The sequence below is a fragment of the Pseudomyrmex gracilis genome, unplaced genomic scaffold, assembly GCF_002006095.1.
Source record: "Pseudomyrmex gracilis isolate BER0280 unplaced genomic scaffold, ASM200609v1 scaffold_7, whole genome shotgun sequence".
Lineage (NCBI taxonomy): Eukaryota > Metazoa > Arthropoda > Insecta > Hymenoptera > Formicidae > Pseudomyrmex > Pseudomyrmex gracilis.
This window is the reverse complement of record NW_018020591.1, coordinates 892,210-910,849: the sequence shown is the minus strand read 5'-3', so window position 1 is coordinate 910,849 and position 18,640 is coordinate 892,210. Positions and strand designations below refer to the sequence as shown.

The 18,640-nt window shown below is 40.7% G+C and overlaps 1 protein-coding gene across 5 annotated transcripts in view; it reads left to right on the top strand.

Moving 5' to 3' along the window:
- LOC109859893 (sodium/potassium-transporting ATPase subunit alpha) overlaps positions 1-18,640 on the top strand; it is a 50,348-nt gene that overhangs the window by 14,383 nt on the left and 17,325 nt on the right. For 3 of the 5 annotated variants that reach the window (XM_020438600.1, XM_020438593.1, XM_020438609.1), the window contains exons 2-7: positions 14,028-14,111; positions 15,108-15,233; positions 15,399-16,799; positions 16,892-17,216; positions 17,686-17,922; positions 18,067-18,368. In XM_020438600.1, the coding sequence (XP_020294189.1) occupies positions 14,028-14,111; positions 15,108-15,233; positions 15,399-16,799; positions 16,892-17,216; positions 17,686-17,922; positions 18,067-18,368 (2,475 nt within the window). The remainder of the gene's footprint in view (positions 1-14,027; positions 14,112-15,107; positions 15,234-15,398; positions 16,800-16,891; positions 17,217-17,685; positions 17,923-18,066; positions 18,369-18,640) is intronic. The other 2 variants (XM_020438618.1, XM_020438627.1) reach the window with 1 other exon arrangement.

Sequence of the window (18,640 nt, the reverse complement as noted above, 5' to 3'; positions counted from 1 at the left end):
TTATACATATATATATATATATATAAATACGTTAGTTTAAAATACGCTTCCGTAATTAACTGCTCCAGTTTTAGAAGCAAGTGCGGTTCTTTTCCTCGCGTGACAACTTCTCTTTACGGAATTGCGCGACACGCCGCTTATCGAAATGTCAACGTCGATAGTATCTTCTGTTTCCATCCTAGAGACGATAGGTGCTGCCAGGGAGTGTTGAAAAGAAACGTTTCTCTCTCAGAGAAGATCTTTCTGAATTCTGTGTGTGCGCGTGCAGAAGTGCTTGTTGTTTCTATTTTTTTTTTTTTGTTTTTTTGTTTTTTTGTTTTTTTTGTTTTCCATACAAGGTAGTCGATTGCCGGCGTGCGTTTCCGTCGCGTATGAAATAAACTCTGTGTGTCGGAAATGAGAGTTGTTCTCGGTCATCACGTAATCGAAAGATGTCCTCCGACGATTTTTGTTAACAAAACAGATAGAAACCGAATTCGCCGAAGTTCTTCTCGCGTCCGACGAAAACCTAACTCCAATCGTCTTGTTCGATGCAAATATCCGCTTAGTGATTTTCTCGGCGCGCTTCTGCGCAGATTGCTCCGCGAGCAAGCTCGTCCGCTCCGGTGTGTCGCAAGATTGTCCGTCTTCGCTGAAAGCTCTAAATTTTCGTATCGTCCGCATAGCGCGTCTTAAGCAGCGGACGATCGGCGAAACGATCTCTCTACTCGAATTTAGCTCTTCGGTTAGGTTTTTTTTTTTTTTTTTTTTATTTTATTCTCTTGCATGTTCACTTTTGATGACGTACGAGAAAAAGTCAGATTGCGAAATTTATACACGTCGCGAAAGAATAAATGTTAACACACGACGTGTTGTGGTTCGTTCGTTATTTTTAAATCTCCGAAGCTCAATTATCGCGAACTCTCGTCTATCGCGTGTAAAGTGTCCCGGATAAAAAAAAAAAAAAAGGTAAAAGTTCAATCGCGCGATTGAAAAGTGTGTTGAACAAAAACTCTTGGTTTAATGGTAATTGTTTTTGCATAGATCTCCACAACGTTTTACAATGAATAACATTCGCAAAAGGTCGACTCACCGGAGCTAAATTAAACTCGCGTTTTAAAATATTTCTGACGAGATTGAAGTTTTCGCGATATGCACGCGTTTGCGATACGCGTGACGTAACAGTATCATTGTTGGTCGGAATAAGGTCTTGTATAGCGGTTGGTCAAATTTTGTGCAATTTTCTTTTCGATGTTGTTAGTTTTTCCGTGGTTTTCGCACACGGGGTATTATACATATATATATATACATATATAGATTGGATCAGACCTCAGTAGTTAACATATAAGAGTCGCTTGAGTAAAAAGAAAAAATAAAAAAAAAAAAAAAAACAACACGATTTTGATCGCTTCAGTTGTTTCGAGTGCTCTGTCTCTTCTTGAATTTCAAAAGAAACGAACGGCATTAATAATTTCAGTGGATTGTTGAACGGGCACCTAACCTCGACACGGACATAAGCGACACGCCCTCGAAGCTCCATCATTTCGTTCGAGAATTCTTTTCTGCATCGTACCGCATCTCGATGAGAGACGATTTCTTTTTTCATCAATTTTTCATTTGTTATTTTTATATTGTTCTTCTTTCGAAACGTACTTCCTCGATCTTAAACGAAACAGAGTTTTGTATATTTATTCGTTCGTTGAAATTCTTGCGCTTCTGACATTCTTCGTCCTTTTTTTTTTCCGTCTTCGATTCATTAGGGGAAAAGTGTAACGCATTTGTGCAAAATTCTTCTTTTACCTGTTACCCTTTAACAGGTTGATTTTTTGTTGTTGCGAGACTTTTGCGGATATCTTGTTCATTCATTGAAAATTTCTTCGGTCGACTTTTGTCTTTCGGCTAATCTTGCCGCTATCGCGTGTTGTCGTTATCACGCGAATGACGTACTCGCGATGCAGCGTGACATTGAAATCGCAAGTACGTAATGCTTTGTCAAACATTATTCTGTGCGTATCGATTGTTCGGATTAGCGCTTCTCTAAATCAGCCGTCTGATATTATCCGTTCGAAATCAGTGATCATCTGATATTTATTTCATACAATTGCGCGAAAAAGAAAGAACAAACAAACGGCTTTTGATTCACCGCTCGGCTGTGTTTTTCGTATTTCCGACTCGCCTTGGCTAACTAATCGATTTCTTCGACGATGGGTGGTGGTACCGATAATAGAGCATAGCGTGTCGATAAGTACGGGAGAGACGTTCTGCTGCCCTCTTGTAAATTCACTTCGTTTCCTGACTCAACTTTTTAACGCGTGCGTGGATTTCGCGTCTGAAAATTTTACAACCGAAGAGATTAGAATCAGGAAGCAGATTTCGCTTCGCGAAAACAAAATACGAATGAAATTTCCGTGTTACGTAACGCTACGGTACTTTATCACTCGGGCGGGCATAGTTTTTTTTTTTTTCGTTCCCTCATTTCAATCTTTCACTTGTGTGTTACGATTTTTGACGTGTATAAATTTTCGTCGGCGATTTTACGCGGAATAAATATAAAATTTCGACAACTAACCAACCACGCCGCGCGGCGATAAATTCGTGTCGCGGGCGCGCGTCGTTACTTATTAATTCGAACGCACACATTAATTATCCTTATTGACACAGCTATACGTGTCAACCGTGAATTAAACCACGCCACGAGTCGTGTTGTAAACGCATTTTCATATCTTTGAGGTATCTCTTTTATCGCTCTTCCGCAATATCAAGAATTATCTACTTTGTTTCTTTTTTTTTTTTTTTTTTTTTCGTTTTTTTTTCTTACACTCGCGACACACGTTATCTATTACGTATTCGTTACGGTAATAAACGTCCGGGAGAGACTGTAACGTTTCATCAGCGAGTCTGATTAAATGAGATTCCGCCAATTAGCCTGTTGTCATAGACCGTTTAATGCGTTCGCATGTTGATTTGATTTGGCGACAAAAGAACAATCACTGCGCGCGTCTTTTCTTACATAAAAAAAAAAAATAAATAAATAAATAAAAAAATACTCGAAACTAATGTTGAACTGCTATAGGGTACAGTGACTTGTAAACAAGTTTAATAATTAATTGAAAGAGCCAATGAAATCTCACCTGGGGAAACTACTGATTTAAGCTGCGCGTGCGCACTGCGTCGCGACGAGCGTGTTAACACCTCGCGACGACGGTGACGAGCCGCATTCTTTTGACGTCATTAATTCGCGGTTTATTAATTAATGAAAACCATCGGCGAGTGATTATGAATGTTTTCATTTAAAATTTACAAACGCGGCTCGTGTGCGATTCGACTGAACGAACGACGGGGATCGATATATTGTTATTGATTGACGTTGCTTCGTTTCAAATTCGATCAAATAAATCATAAACGTCGAAAACAATTCCACGTTGCGAAAACGTGCGCGAAATATTTTGCATGTTTGTCGCGGGGATGCACAAAGAGAGTCTCGTGGCAACGAGATTATCGAGATGAAACAACACGATAGGTTGTTTTCTGGATAGCCTTGCTATATATCCGGTATTATCCGGACTGTTCAGGATTTCAGTGACGAGTATCTGCTCCGGAACGTTGACGTCCGGTGCTCAACTATTTAGAACGCACAAGAAAAGGATGTTGAACAACTCGCACGATTTTCTCGCTCGATTCTATCTGTCATGTAACGATGTTTTTTTTTTGTTGTTTGATTTTTGTCATTTCGCGAACACAAACTGAGAGATTTGGTCTGATTTTTTTTTTTTTTTACACTCGATACATCTCGCGTATTCGATCTGGGAAGACAATCGTGTGTCGCGAAACACACGTCGACGTGATTCGTTGAATTCCCGACATACCTGCCGCATTTTAGAGCACCTGTTCGCGTGCAGGTTCGCCCGCACAGAGCACACGTTTCGATCGGTGCGATCACGTGCCGGCCAAACTTGACTCCCGCACTTTTTTCTTCCTCTCTTCCTCGATAATAATACGCCACTCGATTGGTGGTTATCACCTACAGAATACAGAAGAGAGAGAGAAAGAGAGAGAAAGAAAGAGAAAGAGAGAGAGAGAGAGAGATCGATTGTGCAGCAAACGAGGGTTCTCTTCCTCGGGATTCGATCTTTGTGTACTTTGCCACTGTCACCAACCATCGTCGTGACGTTATCGTACGGTTCTTCGCGGCACATTAGCCACGGACGCTCGCTCGACAACGAATTCTCGGGTGACGCGGGCTTCCGGTATCGATCTCGCTAGAGTACGGAGAATTTTTCTGTGTCGCGACGATTTTCAGCCACCGGTTTGCAAGTTATCTATCTTACCTTATCTACCGCTCGTTTCGGTATAGAGCGCGACGATTTAACTCTATTCCCGAGTATTAATATTCTCGGAATAAGCACGTCAGTTTTTCAACTGGAACGAAACTCGACTATCCGCTGGATCGATATCCATGGTATATTTAAAGGCCGTCAGTTCAGAGCGCAAGTCCTATCTCAAAATAAAACGCTCAATACTAAATCGGACGATGTTTTGTGTTTTTCCCTGAATGCGTCTCCACCCGGCTGACATTATCGCATATATTTAGGAAACGTATTAATGAAGCTCTATTTTCGCGTGACTCGTCGCGCCACTTGAACAAATGAGAATTTACACAAAAAGCAGTAGTAAATGTAATTTAAAGGAAAAAAAGAGTGGTATCTCGTTTTTAACGCGCACACCCGGAAGTGCTGTAAAAAAACAACGGATGTAGTCGAGGAGCGATAATGTGTGTTTAATGTTATTGTTAGATAATCGAAAGAGAACAAACAACCGAGTTTCTTTTCCTTTTCAGCCATATAATTCTTCATCGTTAGTGAGAAGATATTTTTATCTAATCAATATACTGTCCTTGAAGTATGTGGTTGCAAGTTTTATTTGATTCAGCTTCTAATTCTGCTTATCCGCTCTCCTTTATATATCTTCTAGACGATTTAAATGTTTGTGCGTGCGTAAATGCGTGAGAGAGAGAGAGAGAGAGAGAGAGAGAGAAAGAGAGAGATTGTGTGTGTTTGTGTATGTACGTATCTCTACACGCGTATTTATTACGACGCCGGTAGCGAGGTATAATATAATCACTTTTAAGTATTCATTTTATTGTTTTCCTTGTCTGTTAATGTCCCCGATGACAATTGAAAAAACACAAAACAATTTTTCTTTCTTATAGATCTTTATTTCTTAAAAAATAATCGTAAAGCGAACAAACAATACGACTTGCGAACTTTACGGTTGCGAATTGAAGCAGCGCCTTCTGAAATTCTGCACAATGACAGACGCCTAGCGTAGTCTCGATGACAAATAACTTCTAACACTTTTGAAAATAAATAGTCGATGTCGATTGGACGCGTCCGTCGGACAATAAGCGAGTTTTACTTAACAATTATGTCATTATGTTAATGAGATAACGAGAGCCACGTAATTATGCGGAATTTTTATTACCTCGTAAAACACTTTTGCATCCTGCAATTCGTGGAAGTAGAATTTCTCGGTAGAATGATTTCTCTCTCTCTCTCTCTCTCTCTGTCTGTCTCAATAGAAATCGTCAAGGTGTGTTACATTTAAAGTATATTAATTATCCTTAATACCGTTACTCTCCCCGAGAATCGAAATAGAATTCCATCTGACGATAGATTGAACTTGGTAGTTTATTTCTGCGAGCTCTCTGGTTAATCCAATTGTCGCCCATCAAATCTAATTTTTCTCCCTTTAAGATTTCCGGCTCGTAGCTCTTCAAGAAATCTTACCGAAATCTTTTGTTTCGAGCGGGGGAGGAAATAATCAGATCAAAAAAAAATTTACACTCGGGAAGAAGTGAAAATTAATTCTCATTCTTTTTGTTATACGTAAGTTACGTATATGTGAGCCATTGATTTATATATTAGTTATAAATCTTTACAAAAACAAACTCAAGTTCCTTGTTTGAGCGTTATGTAAAAATCAATTTTTTCATATAAAAAAAAAATGAACTTGCAGCTTCCGTCGTGATTATATCTATCTCGACTGTACAGCTTCGAATTCTTCGATTTATTTTGAAATAAAAAAAAAAAGCTCTCGAAATAATTTTCTCGGCTAATTTCCTTCTAGCCTCTTCTACTTTGTCTTATTCGCCACGCACGATTTTCTTTTCGACGTGTACGCCGGTTTCTCCTCGAAACCGACTCTGGAAACCAAAATGAACTGGCACGAACCGGTCACGCACCGGTATCGTATAGAGAAAAAAATAGCGGTTGTACACACACGTACGTGAGAAAACATCAACACGTCTTCCCTCACTGTGGCGATCTCTCTTTTCCTCGGCTTTAAAATGAATAAATAAATAGATGTACATAAGTAGAGAAAATTTCCTCGGGTCTTTTATCGGAGATACGTGTGTGCGCAAACTATAAACGTGAGGTTTTTTCTTTTTCATAAAATAGACATTTTATTGAAGTTTTATTTGTATAAGTTTTTTTTGTTCTTTTTTTTTTTTTTTTTTACTGCTCAACTTTTGTACAACAAAAATAGCTTTGTACTCTTTTGACTTTGTTTTATATATTGCGGATAAGCAATTGATATTGTTTATATATTTAATATTTAATAATTTGTCTTTGAACGTGCTTATTGAGACGTGTGTGTTAATGGTGTTGATTAACGCCGACATTTAAACCGATAAAATTGCTTCAATTACATTTAAAAGAAATATAACAGTTTTGATAATTGCGTAGATTAGAGGGCGACCTTTCTTTTGATTTCAGTCAGTCTTAAAGTATGTTAAAGAGGTCACTGCACTTGACCCAATATATTAAAAGTCGCTCACCTTTTTTGAAGTTGTTAAAAGATAAAAAGAGAAAATACAAGCGAAAGAGATATTCATCCGGGCGGTTAATGAACTTTCACATATATATATATCACGTCTTATTAATTATACGCTTATCATATGCTAATACTCGTTAAATCTCGCTCTTATGCAAATTTCTGCGCGACACGTTTGACAGATCGTATCGTAATTGTTATTATACAAGAACGGTAACGTAGCGACATTTACAAAACTTGTAATATTTTTACACTAGCAAGTAGAACATTTTCCACGTGTCATCGTATAAATACAGCACGCAATATTTTTGCGTGTAAAACGAAGCGAAAAACAAAGTTATTTTATTTTTGCATGATTACGAAATTTCGTGTTGAATATTTTGCGGTGTCGCGGAATTAAATAAAAATTAATTGCTGTTCCGTTTAGAACAACGGAAGTAATAGCGTGTCGATTCCGACAATGTATGACGATGGTGCGTGCGTGTGGTGTGTGTGTGTGTGTGTGTTTGCGTGCAAGTGTGTATACGCGTGCGTACGGGAAACAAATTAGTCGTTCTTTTGTTTGACGCGCGCATATATTTATTGTTAAATCAAGCGTTGTATGCATTTGTTTGTCGCTCGTGCTACCTGCGCGGTGAAAAAAGCGCCAGATGACGGCGGCACGCGCACGGAAGAGATAAAACCAGAAGGGTGGGGGAGAAGGTGGGGGGAAAAGATGCTCCTCCAACGTCTATGACACAAATACGTTCAATGTCTCAAAGACTTTCAGGGACGGCAGGACGAGAATAGATGAAAATCCAATTTTAATCACGGAACCTCGATTCGCGCTCTCGCCGCGAGACGCGCAACGTCGCGTAACTAATAACGTACAGGCGGATTTATTGGTACTCTTCGGTGACAAAACGTAATTTTGAGGTTTAGCGTTGCGCCAGAGATTTCTAACGAAATATTTTTCTCGTTACGAGGGCGCGGCGCTACATCGCAGTACAGATACAAAAAATCAAATTCTTTTTTACGTTGACGGGAAAATGAAATTTTCACAATGCCGAATTTTAATTAACTTAAATGGAAAAAGTTTCGGAGTGAATTAAAACAATTAGTGTAATTGGACTTTTTCGATAGCGCGGACGGGGAATGCGTGAAAAACAAAGTTTTTTTTCTACTTTCGAAAACTAATTCTCTGATGTTGCAACTTCGCTCGCAACAACGAGACGAGATGATACGCGAGAGAAATTTATAAACTTAGTTACTAGTTAAAACCGAAAAAAAACATTCCGGAATTGCTTAATAGACTTTCTCAATTAAACGTTAAAAAAAAAAAAAAAAAAAAAAACAGCATCAAATAGTTTTTAACCGAACGAAATTAAAGAATCGTGATTGTTACATCGCAAAAATGTTGTTGCGACCGTATAAATTTTGTTTTCGCGCTACTTAACGTTGCGACTACGAGCGTTTCTTTAATATCCGGAAACGCGGAAAAATCCGCAAATATCGTCGCGAGGTGCATTGGACGGGAAAAATTAGCTTGTCTGACGAGGCGCGTTTCATGCGCGACAGAGGGCACCGTAACGTGGTCGAGTTAAATGACCAATCTCTCCCTCTTGACCCAATTCGTAAAACGTCCTGTACCACGCACTGTATGTGTGACGTCACACGCATTCTTCTCTCTTGACAGTTGCGAGAGTAGTGAGTAATGCGCGGAGGGTGCGTACAAGGCCAGTCAGTCGAGCAGCCTGGAGTTGCACGGAAACGGTAGTTCTCTCGACCTGCGGAGCACGGCAACCCGATGCCCGAATATCGACCGACTGGCTAATGACTCATCCATATCGTCGCGTCTCTTCATATTCGCGAGAGACATTTAGAACATTCGTTCCTGCCTGGACAAGGTGTATTCATAACGCGCTGCTGCCCGTTGAAAATCCGGAAAAAATAGGAAAATTCGCACACACCTCGCGATAAGAACTCGTGTAAAATAAACCACCGAATTGTGATGTCGGCTGTGGTGTCTCGGTAAAAAAAACTCAAAAACCTCGTACGCGTTATTTACACGTGCGTTACGTAACGCCGCAATTCACGTGGTCGTTCGCGTCATTTCCAGTCGTTTCCAGTTAAGGAAAACTCGGTATATCTCGAAGAGATTATTTACCACTGAAATTGAAGAGAAATAATGTGCTTGCAATTGTAAAGCAACAATTTTCAAGAGTTTACTTCTACGTTTCCGTTGCCGCTTTCATCTGAACACAATATGTTGTTTACTCTCACAGAGCGCGAATTGCGAGCACATAAAACTGTATTTTGAGATTTGCCGTCGAGACCGATACATTTTTTTTGTGCGAAAGGAAAATACATTTACGTGCGACTCCTTGAAATTTTATTTTCCGACACAAAGTCGTTCGATCGCTCGAATTACGCCGTCATAAAATTTGAGAATAGAATTGTTTATAACGATATTAAAACGCGTATCTAAAAAATATGAAAAATCGCTTCAAAGCCCCGAAACATTGACGTTTGCGTGTAAAAATATTAAATTTTTATCGTACAAGAAAAATTTAAAATTTACAAGTATAACAAATTATAGTTTGGATCGAAATGATCGAAACGTAAATGTTTGCATTGTATATTTAAAATGCTTCTCTGAAACTGCGCGGAAAACCTTGAATATCAAATTAATTCAGTTTCGATTCAAGAAGTTTCGCGACGGAGATGAGAGCCTCGAAAAGAAAACGTCAACTTTTATTTCCGAGACCGAAATTAAACGTCTCGCTTTGATTGTGCTGGCGGATGAGAGGTAAAGTCTACTGTCGTGACACCGAATCTGAGATAGTCGTGCGGCATCCGAAACGGATGCCGCACTTCAACGCCCGTCCTGACCCTGTCAGGAGTCCGCAGAGTCCCTGACAGATGCAGTTATCCTCGGATCTTTGCACTTTGCGGGCGCCGCGCGTTCCGCTTTTCGGTTACTATTTTTTTTTTTTTTTTTTTTTTTTACATTTTTTTTACATTTTTTTCTAATTTTACTTTTTAAGTTTCTAATCTTATCTTTGGTTTTTTTGTTTTTATTTTTAAATAACATCAAGTATTAATTATTGATTCCGATTGTCGTGTTGCGCACGATCACATGAAAGAAGCTCGTAGCGCCTCTCTTATCTAATCTGAATTGTATAAAAAAAATATATATATAATACAGAGAAGTTTATTAAAAAACAGTGGAAAAAAAATTGTTAAGCGCCTTTTTTATCTAATCTGAATCGTATCGATAAACAAATATCAGAAACTTCTCTTCGCTCACTCGAGACTTACGATGTTACTCGAATGTATGTCATTAAGTAGACAATATATTTTGTCGGGGAGAAGATGAAAGATGAAACAAGACAAGATGTAAAAGCAGGATAGGGCGGAAGGGGAGAGTAAGGAAGAGAGAGAGAGAGAGAAAGAGAGAGAGAGAGAGAGAAGGAGAGGGTGAAAGGGGGACGCATGTGGTCGGTAGTGCCCTAGTTGTGTATTGATCCGTGACAGTGGAAGGCGCTCGTTAGAGGTGGCTAGGTTGTAGCTCGCATGCGCATTTCCACTGATGATTCCGTGTTGCCATCATCGACCCGCGGCCCGAAAGAAATACAGCCGAATCGACGAGAAATGCTGTGAAAAAAAAAAAAAGGGAAACAAAGCGATTTTACAAAGCGATGCAGAAAAAAAAATTAAACCGAGAGACACGAGAACAAAAGGGAGAAATAAAGAGCTGGGGGAAAAAAAAAAGTTATTATCCGGAGAAACGGTCGGGAGAGAGAGAGTGCCGTCAGTCTGCTCGGCTGGCAAATAGATCGTGGATCATCCTCTGAATTACGTTCGTGAAAATTTCAAGAACTTCAGATATTTATGTTAAAAAAAAAAAAAAAAAAAAAAAAATGACTGTGACATTTCTTATAAAATGAAGTACTCTCGCGTTACACATTTTAATTATCCCTGTGAATTAAGTCGGATTATAAGCAAATCTTCTTCCGAAGATGGACGGCTTCTATATATCTCCTGGGATGTTTGGTGCGCTGTGTATGTATCGGCTAATCCAACATAACATAAGCCTCTCCCTTCCCCGGTGGCGAAACATAACGTCGCCTGTATATCATCGCCGCGTCGTCGCGACCCGCGATCGTAAAATCAATCCTTGACGTCTTCTTAACTCGGTGTCTCGTTTAAAAAATACACAGGTGCACCGCGTATGTGTTTCTTGTTTGAACAATTTTTGAGAAATTTGTTTAAAAACATGAGAATATTGCACACACGCGCTATAAGATGCAAGATTAGATTCAAATGTCACTTTACTTGTTGGCAAAAATGTGAAAATTATGTTAAATATTATGTTGGTTGTGCGTCCGCGGTCGATCAACCGGTCGCCCGCGGCGGGAGAGGAGAATGACTCGGAGACGCACAGAGGGGTGATCTCTCTTTCCATCTCACGGAACGAATTATAATGTGCGGAGCATCAAAACTGCATTGAGAGACCGACAAGAGATTTTTTTTCTATACAATTGAGCATTATATATGTAAATAATGCGGAAACTATATTCGAATCGAACGGCAAATGTTTGAAATTCATTAGAAAAATTTTTGTAAAAGTATCTTCTCAATTTTTTTTCTTTCTTTTCGTCGAGTATGTTAGGTTGTCGCTTATCGAGATGTAAAAATAAACGCGCTAAGAATACGAAGTCGTATCAAGCGTTGCTTTAATGAACGCGATGCAATCGTCGAGATTCGACGCGTCGCTTTCCTGCCAAAGCCTCTGACCACTTCCGGCTTCTAGTCGACCGATTCTGTGACTGATCCCCGCGCTCACCGCGCAGACGGGGGGGCTCGCAAAGTATTGCGAACCCGCGCGATTGCGCGTAAGGTCAAAATCGCGTCCATATAACTTCGTTACGTGCGACATTTGTATTTTGTTATTTATTGCCACGTATCGCGCGCGCGCACGTATAAACGCTCTTTCTTTTTTTTTTTTTTTTTCAGTGCGATAAAATGTCCCGAATTGAATTTTCGGAACTTAATTTGTTAAAATGCTTTTTTTTTTGTCTCTGCTGTACGAAATAAATTTTTTTTGCATCGAGTTTAAAATTGAAACAAAGTCATCGAGAGTAAAATTTAATTGAAAATTAAATATACAATTAAGGACACAAAACAAAATTTATAATTAATGAATTAATTACAATTAATAATAAATTGTATTTTGCTCGTCGAGAGATGCACCTGACGCGTGCGCCATGCGCAAAAATGTCACATTCGAGAGTGTGCGCGCGCATTGAACAATCAGCGAGATACATGTGTGAAACAAAATTGCATAATCATGCTTCCTCAATAGCGACGTGAGCGTGACGATGGGCCAGAGTTAATGATACCCGTGAAATTGATCGTTTACGTTATACCGAGGCAGCGACCGCGAAAAAAAAAAAAAAAAAACAGATAACGAGAATCGAACGTGCAACGGACAACACACAAAGTCCGGGATTACGTTTTGACGATCGTAATCGGCGATTTGTCGACTCGTAAAGGTCTTTTATCTAATCATTGCGCCGTCCGTAACGAGCCGCTGTGATAGAATTAATAGCCGCGCGCAGCAATTGCACTCGTGTAAGCGCGTCCGCGTTACGAGTCTCGCGTTTCGTCACTTAGTTCATCCGGTACGTGAGAATATCGTCGGTTTTCATGGTTGACGGCAGTTAAATAATAATATCTCCGCATAATAAGCTGCGCGTGAATATTTTTGGTAACAAAAGAATTTGATATTCTTGGGAAATATAATTCGAAATTGCGCGTACGCGCGACGACCGCGTACACGAACAATTTGTTTCCCCGACATAGCCGGGGGACCGCGCACTTAATTTTTGTTCGAATATTCGAATTTCTTAGTAGTGAATTACTTCTTTGTTTGAGTGATTTAAATCCTAATTGGTTTTTTTGAATTAAATAATTTTTAAATGTCATTATTACATCAATACGCGTATTAAATTAATTCAAAAAGTAATAAATTGATGCAATAATGTGAATTATATCTAAAAAAAATCATGTAAATGTTATTTCCCATTTGTGTAAATAACGTGTGTGAACGATACAAATCTTCATTTTTAGAAATTCGAACAATGGAGTTTTGAACAGTTTATTGATTGCAAATATATCAACAGTTAAAAACTTACGACAGACATTAAATACGCTTTGCGTTCTACGGATCTGTGTGTCATTAGATTTGTTTCTACAATAATAATACGGATAATTTATGATTAGGTGTCACTTGTGCGAGGGATAATGACAAAGCAACCGAGAAAGAGAGAGAGAGAGAGTTTAAGGTTTCGTCGCTTAATCGCGCCGGTTAATGCTGATAAATGCGAAACGCGAGATAAACGGCGAGCGTTGAGTGGGTCTTGGAATCCACGATTACAGGATACCATTGAGCATCGAGCATATAGCGGATTGTTAACAAGTGTGTCTCTCTCCATTGAACTGGCGCACTACCGGAAACGGTCGTTATCCGAACGCGGTCGCGCCGAGGTCGCACTTGAAAATCGGGCTTTTGCTCCTCCTCTTCACCTCCAGTGGACGTCTATTTATCTTTTTTTTTTCTTTTTTTTCTTTCTCTCTCTGTCTGGCGACATATGTTGTCTGTCTCTTTTTTTTTCTTTCTCTCTCTCTCTCTCTCTTTGCAGAAGGTCGTTTTAGCTGTGACCCGGTGCCGTTCGCGAGAACGAGATACGAGAAAACTCTCTCCCGTTCGGATAACGACGTCAAATTGCACGTGTTGGCGATGACGGTCTATAACCGTTGATTTTTTTTTTTTTTTTAAATTATACACGAGAAACGGAACGCGGGTGTATATATACTTCGCGCGCAAATTAGACCATTCGGAAAAATTTATTCTCATTCTGTTTTCTTGTACGTGTGCGATTCCCATGGGAGAAACGTCCAATTTTGTGCGATCAAACGCACTCGCGCAGGAAAAAACACGAGAACTCGACTCATATACATATACGTATACACGTATTGTTATTATTTTTGAATCATTATACATACAATAATTTTTGTCACATGATATATACGTACGTACATGTACATTTGCGTTACATGTCGTTTATATACATATATACATATATAATTTATTTTGTTTTTATATTTTTTGTTGTATCTCTCACCTGCATGATTTATTCATGATTTTTTTATCGCCCATTTTTTTACAGCAACATGGCCGCTCAGACTCATACAGGGTCGCAACGTTACCCAACATTCGCGACGACAACAAAACCGCAGATGGAATGTACAAGGTATTCATAAAGAGAGCGGACTCTAATATCCGCACGAATTTCAATTAATATTTCCGGGTGCTTCTCTGGTCAACTGGTGCGACAAACAGACATCTGTCTTCGTCTGTCTGTCTGTCTGTCTTTGTGTTCTTTATCTCTCTCTCTTTCTCTCTTTTTCTTTCTCTCTTATTATATTTGCCCGCTCCTTCCTCTCCTTCCTCTCACCTTCCTTCTCATCACGTCGGTTTCTTTATGCTGATCTCTGCTAATTCTGTCTCTTCATGGAAAATAACGGTAATGCTTCTTTTCGACTATTTCTCTCTTCAGAAATCTTCTTCCTCTCTTCTTCCTCTCGGAGGAGATTAATTCTTTTCTTCTCCTGTCATTTTTTCGTCTCTCTCTCTATTTCTTTCTCTCTCTCTCTCTCTCTCTCTCTCTCTCTCTTGATGGTGTCGGTTTCTTCCTTCTGTCTGCAATAATCGTTACTCTATAACGCACGTGAGAAATGAAGTAAAAACTATACCCGTCTCATTACGGTTTCAATCTGAATAGCGCGTGCGCGTTAATCATATGATAAAAAAAATAAAAAATAAAAAATAAATGTTTATGCGGAAATGATGTTTTTTCTTGAGAGAAAACTTCGTAACACACGTTGTTGTTTGAGAAATTTCGTTCGACACACATCTCGCATTATACTATCGTGAAAGTTTAGGTTTATCTCGTCGTGAGATATTTGTTGGGACCGATCTCTTTTTCGATAGGAGGGAAGGTTTGTTCTCGCATTACGTTTGTTCTCGATTCTTGTGTGTGTATTTGGTCTAATGGGTATATGTATAATCTCTTGTTGTTCTTCGTTATAACAGAATATTTCGATATAACTTAACTTCGTGGCTTTTTAATCACATTGCTGTGTTACGTATCGTAAGATTGTTTCGACGTCAGTCCGGATAAAAAGATACGATCGAGCGTGTACACTCGGTGAAATAATTTTCTCTTTCTTTCTGTTTTTGTCAACAGTCGCGGCGGAAGAACCCAAAGCGGAGGGGGGAAAATTTAGATGACCTGAAGCAAGAGTTGGACATAGACTTTCACAAAATCTCTCCCGAAGAACTGTATCAGAGATTTCAGACGCACCCCGAAAACGTAAGTAAAATAATTGCGCGCTAACGCGCAAACGAACTATATTTTGAGGTCAGATGAAATTTGTTAGTTTAGCGAAAAGAAAATTTTTATAAACGTTCACGTGTTGCAAACAACATGCGATGTTAATGAGAGATTTAAAAACAAAAAAAAAAAAACCTACCGCAGGGCCTCAGCCACGCGAAAGCGAAGGAAAATCTGGAAAGAGACGGGCCGAACGCTCTAACACCGCCGAAACAAACGCCGGAATGGGTGAAATTCTGTAAGAACTTGTTCGGCGGTTTCGCCCTACTGTTATGGATCGGTGCGATCCTCTGCTTCATCGCGTACTCGATCCAGGCCACGACGAGCGAGGACCCGAACGACGACAATCTCTACTTGGGCATCGTCCTGGCGGCGGTCGTAATAGTCACGGGTATATTCTCGTATTATCAGGAAAGTAAATCGAGCAAGATTATGGAGTCGTTCAAAAACATGGTACCGCAATTCGCCACCGTGATCAGGGAAGGTGAGAAACTCACTTTGCGTGCGGAGGACCTCGTGCTGGGTGACGTCGTTGAGGTTAAATTCGGCGACCGGATACCGGCCGACATCAGGATCATCGAATCCCGTGGATTCAAAGTGGACAACAGCTCGCTGACCGGCGAGTCCGAACCGCAATCGAGATCACCCGAGTTCACGAACGAGAACCCGCTCGAGACGAAGAATCTCGCATTTTTCTCAACAAACGCGGTGGAAGGCACGGCGAAAGGCGTGGTGATCTGCTGCGGCGATCAGACGGTAATGGGACGGATCGCGGGTCTTGCATCCGGCCTTGACACTGGTGAAACGCCGATCGCCAAGGAAATCCATCATTTTATTCATCTCATCACAGGCGTTGCGGTCTTCCTAGGTGTCACGTTCTTCGTCATTGCCTTCATTCTCGGTTATCACTGGCTCGACGCCGTTATCTTCCTAATCGGTATCATTGTGGCGAACGTACCGGAAGGTCTTCTAGCTACCGTCACTGTGTGTCTCACCCTGACCGCCAAGCGTATGGCCTCCAAGAACTGCCTAGTTAAGAATCTCGAGGCCGTGGAAACCTTGGGTTCGACCTCGACCATTTGCTCGGACAAGACCGGAACGCTCACGCAGAATCGTATGACGGTGGCGCACATGTGGTTCGACAATCAGATCATTGATGCCGACACTACGGAAGATCAGTCCGGTTTGCAGTACGACCGCACCAGTCCAGGATTCAAGGCGTTGGCCAAAATCGCTACTTTATGCAATCGCGCCGAGTTCAAGCCCGGTCAGGAAGGCGAACCAATCCTCAAGCGAGAAGTGAACGGCGACGCTTCCGAGGCCGCGTTACTCAAGTGCATGGAATTGGCGTTGGGCGATGTTATGGGCATTAGAAAACGCAACAAGAAAGTCTGCGAGATTCCGTTCAATTCAACCAATAAGTATCAAGTATCCATACACGAGTCGGACGATCCTAACGATCCGAGACATCTGTTAGTAATGAAAGGCGCTCCGGAAAGAATTCTCGATAGATGCTCAACCATATTCATCGGCGGCAAGGAAAAAGTAAACAAAATTGAGATTTATCTGATATATAGATTTATATTCTTTTGTATGTTTTATATTCAACTGCATACTTTGTATTTGTATACGCGTAGGTTCTCGACGAGGAGATGAAGGAGGCGTTCAACAACGCGTACTTGGAACTGGGCGGACTTGGTGAAAGAGTGCTCGGCTTCTGTGATTACACACTGCCGTCCGATAAGTTCCCGGTTGGCTTCAAGTTCAACTGCGATGATCCCAACTTCCCGGTCGACGGGCTCCGCTTTGTGGGCCTGATGTCTATGATCGATCCGCCCCGGGCTGCCGTGCCCGACGCGGTCGCCAAGTGCCGTTCCGCCGGCATTAAGGTCATCATGGTAACCGGTGACCATCCGATCACTGCCAAAGCCATTGCCAAATCTGTCGGCATCATCTCTGAAGGTACGTCTTACGCATACCCCGCGCGTTTTGTTGTATCCACACAGCGCAATTAATCGTTATGACAGATCGGATAACATTAGACGCTTATCAGCCCGTATCTCTGAGAGACCTAATCGTCGATCTCGCTTATGACGCTCTTATGCGTTTAATCTTTTAATGAGGCATGATTTCAGATAATAGATCGTCACGCTTAAAATTCATGACAATCCTATTTTTACACACGGAACTCGAAGCGGTTTTACTGGAAGTCTGTGCCAAGTTCATATTTTCTAAAACGGTTTAAAACGGATATGACGCAATGACGATATTAAATCTATTTTTTTTAATCGATGACCGCAAATATTTTTTACGGGACGAAGAAATAACTATTTTATTTTAATAAACGACGAGAGAATTTGAATTTGCTGAATTTGATATGTATGTATGTGTGTGTGTGTGTGTGTGTCTACATAATTACTTTGTTTATCAGGTAACGAGACCATCGAGGACATTGCGCAACGATTGAATATTCCAGTATCCGAAGTAAATCCTCGTGAAGCTAAAGCCGCCGTCATTCACGGAACCGAACTCAGGGAACTGAACTCTGACCAATTGGATGAGATTCTCAGATACCACACTGAAATTGTGTTCGCCCGTACCTCGCCTCAGCAGAAGCTCATCATTGTTGAAGGCTGCCAGCGAATGGGCGCAATTGTTGCCGTAACTGGTAAGTATCTACTTCGAAGAAAAATCTTAAATAGCAAGATTTTAATTAAAAATTAAAGAAGATAATATTTATTTGTTACAACACTGATAAAGTGTTCACGATTGTGATGTGCATATGTTAAGCAATTGTTTAAATTTCTTTTAGGTGACGGTGTGAATGATTCGCCTGCTCTGAAAAAGGCTGACATCGGTGTTGCCATGGGCATCGCCGGTTCGGACGTGTCCAAGCAAGCGGCTGACATGATTCTGCTCGACGACAACTTTGCCTCGATTGTAACAGGCGTTGAGGAGGGTCGCTTGATTTTCGACAACCTGAAAAAGTCAATTGCGTACACCCTGACCTCGAACATCCCCGAGATCTCGCCCTTCCTGGCGTTCATCCTCTGCGACATTCCTCTGCCGCTGGGTACCGTCACCATTCTCTGCATCGATCTTGGAACCGACATGGTGAGTGACGACGAGAAACGCCGCAGTCGTCGAAGGGACGACAAATCGCGCGAAACAATCGTCGACATTTGGAAGAGCGTTCTGCGTGTCGCATTAAGCTCTCTTCCAAAGTCGTTATTCGTTTTCTCTCTTTTTTAACTAATCTAAGATTTTTATTTTAGCACTTGTGCCCGTCATTGATTTAACTCATTGAATTTTTATATTTACATTAATAGATTGTATTAAAGCATAGTATATATCTCGGGAAACCCATCTCGGACCCACATGGATTC